The sequence below is a fragment of the Cetorhinus maximus genome, chromosome 7 (assembly GCF_964194155.1).
Source record: "Cetorhinus maximus chromosome 7, sCetMax3.hap1.1, whole genome shotgun sequence".
In the NCBI taxonomy this organism is placed as follows: domain Eukaryota; kingdom Metazoa; phylum Chordata; class Chondrichthyes; order Lamniformes; family Cetorhinidae; genus Cetorhinus; species Cetorhinus maximus.
Window position 1 is genome coordinate 96,835,380 of NC_135885.1, and position 12,636 is coordinate 96,848,015.

At 42.3% G+C, this 12,636-nt stretch overlaps 1 protein-coding gene across 2 annotated transcripts in view; it reads right to left on the reverse strand.

Moving 5' to 3' along the window:
• Positions 1 to 12,636, reverse strand: part of sugt1 (SGT1 homolog, MIS12 kinetochore complex assembly cochaperone) — a 143,141-nt gene that overhangs the window by 42,411 nt on the left and 88,094 nt on the right. For both annotated transcript variants that reach the window (XM_078545877.1, XM_078545876.1), the window contains one exon: positions 11,662 to 11,769. In XM_078545877.1, coding sequence (XP_078402003.1) covers positions 11,662 to 11,769 — 108 coding nt within the window. The remainder of the gene's footprint in view (positions 1 to 11,661; positions 11,770 to 12,636) is intronic.

The window sequence follows — 12,636 nt, forward strand, 5'->3', positions numbered from 1 at the left end:
CCAAAATCAGTGTTATCGTTTGCACAATGGAATATTTTCCTGTCAAATTAACAATATTGCATGATGCTGTTAAAGTAAATTTATACTCTGGTTTTGTTTAATAGTCATGGTGGGATTACCTGTAGGGCACACACAAATTGACATTGCACTATATCGTGCTGCCCTTAATATTAATGATCCACGCTGCATATATATTGGACAATATTTGTAACCAGAAGCCAACAATGGGAATTATCATTTTACTAGGACATTTCTGTGATTGCTTGAATTGATTGGTGAATCTTGAAAGGGAAAAAAAAAAATGATCGGGGTGGGGTGGGGGGGGTGTTGTTGGTATAAGGGGCATGGAAACAGGGCAAGCACCAGGGCCCATGCATTCTATCCCTGGCCAGGAATGGTGGACAATTTAAATGGGAAGAGGTTTCATGAACGTCCCATGTTAAATGAAGAAGCCCAGCACATAAGCACAAATGACAAGGCTGAAGCATTCATCTTCAACCAGAAGTGCCAAGTGGATAATCCATCTCAGCCTGCTCCTGAGGTCTCTGCCATCAGATGCCAGTCTTCAGCCAACTCTATTCACTCTACATGCCATCAAAAAATGGCAGAATGCATTATACACAGCAGAGAATGTGAGCCCAGACAACATCTTGGCTGTCATGCTGAATACCTGCACGCCAGAACTAATGTCACTTTTGAACAAGCTGTTCCAGCACAACTAAAATCTGTCATCTAGCAGATAGGGAAAATTGCCCAACTATGTCGTGCCCATAAAAAGAGCTGCAGAGGCTGCACGCCTTAGGGGAAACATTGCGAGGACATCAGATAAGTGGAAGAGCCAGTGGCAGAGAGTCACTGAGGGCAATGAGCCAGCATGTGGAAAACTGAGAAATTCAAAAAAGTAACGCCACTGCCATGAAGTGCGTTGTTTGGCAAGTAACAGTTAAGCGTTGGCTTGTTTGATTAAACTATTGGCTTTTTTTTAAACTGTTGAAACTCTAGCTGATCATTTCCATTATGTATTAGGTATCAATTCCAGTGTTTTTAGTTAGCTTTTTACTCTTTCAGTACATCAGTCTTTCAGAGGTCAGTCAGTTTCCTAGAGTTTAATCGGTTAGATTTTAAAGATTTGTGTCACGTTTTCATGGTCAGGGTCTCTGTATTTCTAAGGTCAGTGATAGATTAACATGGCAAGCGAGCAGCAATCCATTGCATGTGGAAGCTTCAGGGCACATCATGCATTCTGAATAATCGCATGTGCTAGAACTCGAAACGCAGTCAGCAGCCTGAACATTTACTCAAAATATATGTTACAGAACATGGTCTCCACACTGTGATAGAGATTCACAGTGAGGGAATTGGTGAAACAGAGTAAGAGGAAGACACAGATAGTGCAGGAATCCCTCAAGCACTTGCTATGCCGCTTTTAGAAAGAGCATGAGAGTGGTGGATGAGCATGAACTCACTAGAGGCACAAAGACTTGGCTAAATGGAACAGATTTCGAACAGATCTAGCAACTCAAAACTGGGCTGTGGCGCTGTGGGCCATCAGCACAGCAGAATTGTATTCAACTACAATCTGTAACCTCAATGCCAGGCAGATCCCCCGCACTATAATTACCATCAAGCCAGGGGATCTTCCCTGGTTCAATTAAGAGTGCAGAAGGTCATGCCCGTGAAGTTATAACACAGGACTACTTGCACGCCAAACAGCAGAAACAGCATGTGATAGACAGGGCTAAGCAATCCCATAACCAGTGGATCAGATCTAAGCTCTGCAGTTCTGCCACATCCAGTCATCGATGGTGACAATTAAACAATTAATAGGAGGCGGCAGCTCCACAAATATCCCCATCCTCAATGATGGAGGAGCCCAGCACAGTGTAAAAAGTAAGGCTGAAGCATTTGCAACCATCTTCAGCCAGAAGTGCACAATGGATGCTCCACTGTGGCCTCCTCCTGAGGTCCCCAGCATCATAGATGTCAGTCTTCAGCCAACTGTATTCACTCCAGTTGATAACAAGAAACGGTTGAAGGCACTGGATATTGCAAAGGCTATGTGCCCTGACAACATTCCAGTAATAGTACTGAAGACTTGTGCTCCAGAAATAGCCACGCCCGCAGCCAAGCTGTTCCAGTGCAGCTACAACACTGACTTGTACCTGGCAATGTGGACAATTGTACAGTTATGTTCTTGCCCATAAAAAGCAGAGCAAATACAGCATGATGAATTACCACTCCAGTCTACTCTCAAACATCAAAGTGATGGAAAGGGTTGTCAACAGGTCTATCAAGCAGCACTTACTCAGCAATAACCTGCTCAATGTTCAGTTTGGGTTCCGCCAGGGTGTCTCAGCTCCTGACCTCGTTACAGCCTTGGTCCAAATGTAGGCGAAACTCCAGGGGCGAGGTGAGAATGACTGCCCTCGACATCAAGAAGCCCTAGCAAAACAGAAGTCAATGGGAATTGGGGGAAGGCTCTCCACTGGTTGGAGTTCATGCTGAGCACAAAAGGAAGTGGCTGTAGTTGTTGGAGATCAATCATCCCCTTTCCAGGACATCCTCAGATTAGTGTCCTAGGCCCAACCACACAAGTGCCAGGCAATGACATCTCCAACGAGAGAGAATCTAATCATCTCCCCATGACATTCAATGGCATTGTTATTGCTGAATACTCCACTATCAACATCCTGGGAGTTACCATTGGCCAGAAACTTAACTGGACTAGTCATATAAATACTGTGGCTACGAGAGATGGTCAGAGGCTGGGGACTCTGCGATAAATACAAGAAACAAATCAGAAGCATGATAGAATACTCTCCATTTACCTGGATGATTGCAGCTCCAATAACACTCAAGAAGCTCGACACCATCCGGGACAAAGCAGCCCTCTTCATTGGCACCACAACCACCACCTTAAACGTTCACTCTCTCCACCACTGACGCACAATAGCAGCAGTGTGTACCATCTACAAGATGCGCTGCAGCAACTCACCAAGGCTCCGACTGTACCTTCCAAATCCACGACCTCTACCATCTAGAAGGACAAGGGCAGCAGATGCATGGGAACACCACCACCTGAAAGTTCTCTTCAAGCCACACACCATCCTGGCTTGGAGCTATACTGCTATTCCTTCACGTCACTGGGTCAAAATCCTGGAACTCCCTTCCTAAAAATACTGTGGGGGTAGCTACACCACACCGTCTGCAGTTGTTCAAAGTGGCACCTCACCACCAGCTTCTGCAGTCCTGCCACATCCAGTCATGAATTCTGTTGGGCAATTAACAGCAAACCAGAGGGGGCAGCTAGGCAAAAAAGTCTCAGCCCTGGTATGAAGGAGCCCAGCACGTCAGTGCAAAACCAAAGGCATCTGCAACCACTTTCAGTCAGAAGTGCTGAGCAGATTATCATCTCGGCCTCCTCCAGGTCCCCTGCAAGACAGATGCCAGTCTTCAGCCAATTTGACACATTACACAATATCAAAAAATGGCTGAATACAGCAAAGGCTATGGGCCCTGACAACATCTGTGACAGCACTGAAAAGTTGTGCTCCAGAACAACTAGCACCACTATGCAAGCTGGTTCAGCACAGCTACAACACTGGCATCTGCCTGACAATGTGGAAAATTGCCCACATGCAAACTGATGCTCAGTCTGCATTCCACCAGGGCCACTCAGGTCCAGATCTCATTACAGTCTTGGTCCAAACGAGGTAAATTCCAGAGGGAATGCGAGAGTGACTGCCCTTGATATCAAGGTGACATACAATCTTACAAATTATGAGCAGGACTAGGCCATTTGGCCCATCGAGCCTGCTCGCCATTCAGTAAGATCATGGCTAATCTGATTGTGGCCTCAACTCCATATTCCACCTACCCCCAATAACCTCCGACTCCCTTATTACTCAAGAATCTATCTCTGCCTTAAGAATATTAAATAACATGTCTTCAATGGTCTCTGGGGAAGAGTGTTCCAAAGGTTCATGACCCTATGAGAGAAACGATTTCTTCTCATCTGTCTTAAATGGGAGGCCCTTATTTTTATAGTGTCCCCTAGTTTCAATCTCTTCCACAAGGGGAAACATCCTTTCAGTATCCACCTTGTCAAGTCCCCTCAGGATCTTACATGTTTCAAAAAGATCACCTCTCATTCTTCTAAGCTCCAATGGATACATGCCCAGCCTGTTCAACCTTTCCTGTAAGATAACCTCCCCCCTGCAGGTATCAGTAATGTGCACCTTCTTAGAACTGCTGCTAACGCATTTATATCATTTCTTAAATAGGGAGGCCAAAACAGTGCACACTATTTTAGATGTGGTCTCACCAACACACTGTACAATTGTAGCAAAACATCCTTACTCTTATATTCCATTCCCTTTTCTAATCACTTGCTGTACTCGCTTTTTGTGATTCACGCACCCAGACCCCTCTGCACCCTCTTGCCATTTAAATAATAATTTGCTTTTCCATTCTTCCTGCCAAAGTGGACAAGTTCACATTTTTCCACATTCTACTCCACTGTCAAATTTTTGCCCATTCATTTAACCTATCTATATCCCTTTGCAGACTCCTTATGTCCTCTTCACAATTTACTTTTCCACCTATCTTTGTCATCAGCAAATTTAGCAACCATGCATTCGGACCCTTCATCTAAGTAACTGATATATATTGTAAATAGTTGAGGCCACAACACTGATCCCTGTGGCACTCCACTCGTTACATCTAGCCAGCCCAAAAATGGCCCATTTATGCCTATTCTGTTTCCTGTTAGCTAACCAATCCTCTAGTCATGTTAATGTTACCCGCTACACCATGAGCTCTTATTTTCTATTGTAACCTGTGATGTGGCACCTTGTCAAATGCCTTCTAGAAAACTAAGTACAGCACATCCACAGGTTCTCCTTTATCCACTTTGCTTGTTACTTCAAAGAACTCTTAACAAATTAGTCAAACATGATTTCCTTTTCACAAAACCATGTTCACTCTGCTTGATTGCACTGAGATTTTCTCAGTGCCCCACTATAATCTCCTTAATAATAGATTCCAGCAATTTCCTTATGACAGATTTTCAACTAACTGGCCTGTAGTTTCCCGCATTCTTGTCTCCCTTCTTTCTTGAATAGAGGAGTTACATTTGCTAGTTTCCAATCTGATGGGACCTTTCCAGCATTTGGGAAATTTTGGAAAATTAAAACCAATGCATCTACTATTTCAGCAGCCACTTCTTTTAATACTCTAGGATGGAGTCCATCCGGACCTAGGAACTTGTCAGATTTTAGTTCTAAATTTTCTCAGGACCCTTTACCTGGTGATTACAATTGTTTTAAGTTTATCCCTCCCTGTCACCTCCTGATTCACAATTATTTCTGGGATGTTATTTATATCCTCTACAGTGAAGGCAGTCACAAAATCTCTGTTCAATTCATCTGACATTTCCTTATTTTCCATTATTAATTCCCCATTTTCACTCTCTGGAGGGCCAATGTTCACTTTACCTACTCTTTTCCTTTTTAAATACCTATAGAAACTCTTACCATCTGTTTTTATATTTCTAGCTAGCGTTCTCTCATATTCTAATTTCTACATCCTTATTAATCTTTTAGTCATTTTTGCTGTTCTTTATATTTTGTCCAATCTTCTGACCTCCACTTATCTTTGCGGAATTACTTTATCTTTCAATTTGATAAGATCTTTAACTTCATTAGCCACAGATGATGTGCCCTTCCTTCAGCCTTTCTTTCTCACTGGAATGTATCTTTTCTGAAATGTCTCCTTAAATGTCTGGCACTGCATCCCTTAACCTAATTTCTCAGTTCACTTTAACCAGCTCTGTCTTTATGTCCTCAATTGCCTTTACGTTTAAAACAATAGACTTAGGTCCACTCCTCGGTCCCTCAGACTGAAATATGAAATTTAATCATATCATGCTCACTGCTATCTAGGTCACTGAGGTCATTAATTAATCCTGTCCCATTGCACATGATCAGATCTAGTACAGTGTGCTCTGCACCAGAAGGTGCTGCTCTAAAAAACTGTCCCGAAAACATTCTATGAACTCATCATTGAGATTACCTTTGCCAATCTTATTTGACCTATATTTATGTAGATTAAAATTACCCTTCATTATCGCTGTACCTTTCTCACAAGCCCCCATTATTTTTTCCTGTATACCCCATCCTATAGTATGTTTACTGTTTGGGGGCCTATCAACCACTCCTACAAGTGACTTCTTATCATTACTATTTCTCATCTCTACCCAAACTGATTCTACACCTTAACCTCCAGAACTAAGGTCATATCTCTTGATTGTACCAACGTCATCCATAATTAACAGCTTTTCATGTTTTCCTTGCTTCCTATCCTTCCTAAATGTCACGTATCCTTGAATATTCAGGTCCCTGTCTTTATCATTCTGTAGCCATGTCTCCATAATGGCTATCAGGTCATACATATTTATTTCTATTTTTAATGTCAATTCATCTGTTTGTGACAAATGCTATGTGCATTCAGTACAGAGACTTTACTGCCGTTTTACTATTTTTGTAACCGCTTGTGTTATCTGCTGGTGCACATTTAGGTTTGTACACTGTCCCTTCCTGCCACTCTCTGATCATCATTTCCCTGATTCCAACCTTGCCTTCTTGCCATGTCTTCTCTATTTAATTTATCACATCTTCCCAAACTTGATCCCTCGCCCCCACTAACTAGTTTAAAGACCTCTTTATCTCGTTATATGACTCCCCTGTAAACTGGTCCCAGCACGGTTCAGGTGAAGATTGTCCCAACAGGACAGCTCTCACTTTCCCCAGTACTGGTGCCAGTGCCCATGAATCAAAACCCATTCCTCCCACACCAATCTTTGAGCCATGTATTTAACTCTCTAATCTTATTTACCCTATGCCAATTTGCTCATGGCTCAGGTAGCAATCCAGAGATTATTACCTTTAGAAGTTTTGCTTTTTAATTTAGCTCCTGGCTGCTCATACTCCCTCAGCAGAACCTCTTTCCTAGTTCTACAGATGTCATTGGTGTCTACTTGGGCCTCGACCACTGGATCTTCAACCTCACCTTGCACTTTCCTCTCTAGCCCACAGCAGATGTCCCGGGCCCTGGCGCCATCAGGCAACACAGCCTCTGGACTCTCGCTCTTCGCTGCCGAGAACTGTATCTATCTGCCTGACTATACTGTCCCCAACGGCCACTATATTCCTATGAATTCCCACCCCACCCCGCCTGTTTGAATGGCTTTCTGTACCATGGTGCCATGGTTGGTTTGCTGATCACCCCCTGCAACTACCACTTTCATCCATACAGGTTGCAAGAACTTCGAACCTACTGGACAATTGCAAAGACTGGGGCACCTTCACCTCTACCTTCTGGGTCACAATACCTGCCTCACTTGCAGTCACATCCTCCTGTCCCTCTCCACTGACCAAATCAGATGACCCTATCCTAAGGGGTGTGACTGCCTCCTGGTACAAAATGCCCAGGGAATTTGCCTCCTTCCCGATGCATTGCAGTGTCTACAACTCAGTCTCAAGCTCAATGATTTTGAGCTGAAGCTCCTCAAACTGCAGATACTTACTGCATATGTGTTTGCCCTGGATCACGCTGGTGTCCAGGAACTCCCTCATTTTGCAATTACAACACATCACCCATCCTGCCATCTTTACTGTGTGTTAATTAATATATTTTTTCTCAATTTATAATTAATAAACACTGCTATCTCCAATAATCTTTACTACTGCTAGTAAGCCTTATGAAACCAATGAAACCTCATAATTACTAATAAATTACATGGGTTTTGAAGATAAACAAGCAAAATATTCATCAACCAGCAAAATATTCACCAACCAATTGCGGCATTAAAGAGCCGGAGCAAAACTGAAGTCAGGAGGAATCGGGGGGATAACTCACCACTGGTTGGAGTCATACGGAGCACAAAAGAAGATGGTTGTGTTTGTCGAAGGCCAATCATCTCAGCCCCAGGACATCACTGCAGGAGCTCCCCAGTCTGAGGCACAATCATCTTCAGTTGCTTTATCAATGACCTTCTTTCCATAAGTTCCACCATACCTGTAAGATCCCCTCTAAGCCATTCTGACTTAGAACTACGTCATTGTACCTTCAATATTGCAGAGTTAAAAACCTGGAATTTCCTTCCTAACAGTACGGTGGGTGTGCCTACACTGTATGGACTGTAGCAAGGCGCCTCACCACCACCTCTGAGCTCTGATTTTCTATGGTTTGAAATCCAACCTCATCAATTATCTTATCAGCCTGCTCTCAAAGTAACCGATGGAGTTGGCAAAAGTGTTATCAAGCACATACTCACAAATAACCAACCCACCGAAGCTCAGTTTGGACTCTGCCAGTGCTAGTCAGGTCCAAGGCATATTACTGCCTTATTTTAAACGTGCAAAAGAGCTGAATTCTTGTTGAGGTAATAGTGAATATCCCAACATCATGGTAGCATTCGACCTACAGTGGCAACATGGAGCCTAGGTAAAACTGAAGCCAGTAGGGATTAGGGCAAAACTTTTCAGTGGCTAAGAGTCAGTTTGCACAAAAGATGACAGCTGTGGTTGTTGGAAGTGAATCATCTCAGCCCTCAGATATCACTGCAGGACCACCTCACAGCAGATTCCAGTTTATGATGCTGTCCGTGCTCGCGTGCAGCAAGGTCTGGACAACATCCAGGGTTAGGCTGGTAAGTGACAAGTAAGATAAGTACCAGGCAATGAACATCTCCACGAAGAAAATTTAAACGTGTCCACGTGGTACTACCATCAGTAAATCCCCATCGCCAACATTTTGGATGACACCACTGATCAAAACCAAACTGGACCAGCTAGATAAATGCCAAGGCAGCTGGTTTTCTGTAGTGAATAGCTCACCTCCAGACTTTTAAAACTTTCTCTACTGCCTTCAAGAACAAGTTAGGAGTGTGATGGAATACTCTTCCACTTGTCTGGATGGGTACAGTTACAGCAACACAAGAAACAGTACACTATCTGCAACAAAGCAGGCTGATTGATCTAAGCGCATTCACAACATAAGTAACCACTCCTTCCACCACAAGAGATTGCAGTGTATATTACCCACAGGATGCATGTCAGAAACTCTCAAAGACTTCTTTTAACAGTGCCCTCCCAATCCATGACCCCCACTACCTAGGACAAGAACAGCAGTTCCATGTCAACACCATTACCTCCTAGCTTCCCTTTATGTCACACATCATTCTGACATGGGCATATGATATCATTTCTTCATTGTTGATGGGTCATAATCCTGTAACTCTTACCTAATAGCATTGTGGGAACACCTTCACAACACAGACCACAGCAGTCCAAGAAGGAGGGTGATCAGTTTCTGAAGGGCAACTAGTCATCAACAGTAAACATTGACTTTTCAGTGACACCCATTATCAGAGTGTGAACTTTTTTTTAAAAAAGTACTTAATTGGCAATGAGACATTTGGGATGTTCTGAGCTTGTGGAAGGCACTATTTAAATGAAAGTCTTGCTTTCTTTTTACAGATAGCCTAAGATACAGCCATAGAAAAAACAAATCCCAAATGATAGCTGTATATCACCATTAAACAGGAGCAGTGCAAAATTTTATTTAGAAATTAAGAGTCCTATGCACACAGGTTCTAAAGCATAAATTGTCTACTTCTATTAATGTGAAGATTAAGTCACAATTAGCCTTCTACACTGATTGTACCATATAGCTTTACTGCCAACAATATGCATCAATTAAGGTTCTGAATGAAGCAAAAGAATCTATTTCTTTAGAAGCAAGAAAGAAAGAGATTTTGAGAGAGCATCTGAGGTGTTTCAGGTGGAAACTCCTCATTCTTGACAGGGTAAGATTGATCAAATACTAATTATTTATCACTTCTGTGAACAATCAAGGTATCTACAGCATTGAAAAAAAAATCAAGAATAACGCCTCAAATTCAGGTACTAGAGGCATATGTGGTGGAGGTGGCAGCTTTGAGACCACTCCCCAAAGTGATATTTTCTTTCTGTAACCACAGTTTCACATATTTAAGCCTGATCTGTCTTTGCAACTGGAGATACAGATTTGTTGGGAAATCACTGGCCAAATAAGTTAAGTTTCACAACTCTGAGAGTCAGCATTCAGAGGCCAAAAAGATGGTGCTGGACTTGGCACATTGCTAAGTGAACTGCATCTCCGTAGGTCGCTTTAACTGCCAGATGCAGACATAGATAAACTACAGTGACAGACTAAACACTATGTAAATCTTAAGGTTGATTAAAGGCTGACAGGAGGACTCAGTGCGAGTAGCTATCACCATGAGAATTGAATATCTCTGTGCAGCCAAGTGGTTACATTAATCAACATTATAGAGGTCTACTGCAGCCAGCCAGTCTGCTGAGCAATGTGTCTGACCAATTTGTAGCACCGTTAAACATCCACTATTGTTTACTGAAAAATGTTAAGAGGGTCAGGTTCCACGAGAGAGAGAGAGAAAAGACAGGGACTGGCAAATATTTGACACTTGCAGTAGCAGAAATAAAATGGTTAATATTTCCAATCATTAGGACCTGCTCAATAGTGGTCACAGCCAGCAGGTCGATTATCTTATCTGTCAGCCACTAGTTCAGGATTTTCAAGCAGTCAAATTGATTAATTCAATTAAATTGTCTATAAGTTTTGAGAGATGGGGAAAGGGGAAGAGAACCCATTTCAAAGCCAGCTGATTATTTTCCTGACCCATATGTCCATTATGTTTTCACATTTTGATGCAAGAAAATGTTCATAGGTGGCAGTTAGAACAAGTTGCTGGGGAGAAATTGAAATATAGCTGTTCCCTTAAAACAAGCTGAAACTCTTGGTAGCAAGACACCTCACTTCCAATATCCGCACTGGATTTCAGTAAAGGAGTTTCTGATGCAGATGGAAAGAACAGGTGTACAAAAAAATGCATAAACACAAGTCCTTGTTGCTCATTTTTGAAAAGCAACAAGTCCCCAAGCTTTTTGGCCCCAAAGGAATTTTGCTTTGAAATAGTTCCTACTAAAGGAGAGCTCAACACCAATTATCACAGGGCTCAACATATTGATGATGAAAGGTTAACAGTGTAATGTTCTCTCAATTACCCACTGGTGACCTGATGGTATGTGGAATGGAAGGAAAATGAAACCACCACACTGACTGTAAGCACTTTAAACTGAACAAATATATTACATTAGTCACCAGCTTCTGTATTGAAATCATAACTGAATTTGGTAATACAATGAATCTTTAGACTGCTTTAGATATAGAAACAATTTTTCCCCATTTAAGATTACCATTTCAATGCTCAAAGTTGCTCTTAATAAGCACTGACTGTATTGGTAATACTAATCCACAAGCAAGATAAAATTGTAATTATGCTACAGTTGAAAAACAAAGTCCATACATAATATTTAACCGGGCAATATATGAATTACTAATTTATAGGGGTATCTTCATAGTCTGACTAGGCTATAGGCCTAGTGCTGGAAAACGGGATTAGAATAGTTAGGTACTTGTTTGACTGGCACAGACTCAATGGGCTGAAGGGCTTTTTTCTGCGCTGTAGGCCTCTATGACAAAATTCTACATGGTATTCAGAACTTATACGTCAATTCAAATTCTGTTGAACCATACCTTTGTTCCCAGCACTTTGACTGCACAATACGGAGTTGCTATGGGATGTAGAAGGTTGAGTTTCAAACTGTAATGATTTTCTGGTGAAAGCTTCACTGATGCACTCACCTATAAATGACAAATCATTCACTCATTATGTAGTTCAAGTTGATCCTGTTTTCTTCCTCTTTGGAAGCAATCTGCAGAAAATGCACAATATGTATGCAAGCGTGTTAATTCTTAGACATGGCTATTCTTAGGTGTACACATCTATAAGCCTAGGCCCAACCATCTTCAGCTGCTTCAATGACCTTCCCTTCATCATAAGGTCAAAAGTGGGTATACTCACTGATGATTACATAATGTTCAGCATCATTCATGACTCCTCAGGTACTGAAGCAGTCTGTGTCCCAACACAGCAAGACCAGGACAATATTCAAGCTTGGGCTGATAAGTAGCAAGTAACATTCATGCCACACAAGTGCCGAGCAATGAACATCTCCAATAAGAGAGAATCTAATCATCTCTCCTTGACGTTCAATGATACTACCATTGCTGAATCCCCCCACTACCAACATCCTAAGAGTTACCATTGGCCAGAAACTTAACTGGGCCAACCAAGGCCCGGAATCTCTTTGTGGGGCCCGCATGAGTCCACCTCCAGGTTCTGAATGGAGTTTAAAACTTACCTTTTAGTGTCTTTGCTTCTTCCCTGACAGGTTTCATTGAGTGGAATGATCGCCTTGCTCAGTTGGGAGGTAAAATGCCACTGGAGTTCCAAATAAACCTAGGATCCTCAATTTGTATTGATGAGGCTCCTGGCTGAATCAAGAAGGCACCTTGGGTACCTTAAAAAAAATTACTATAATTTAAATTTGGGGCGGGTGGAAATGCAATGTGAACAGGACAGTATGTTTTGGAAATGATTGAACTGTGTGGCCAGCCAGACGCTGCTGAGGTGCGACTTAAAATTGCCTTCTATGCTGCAACATTGTT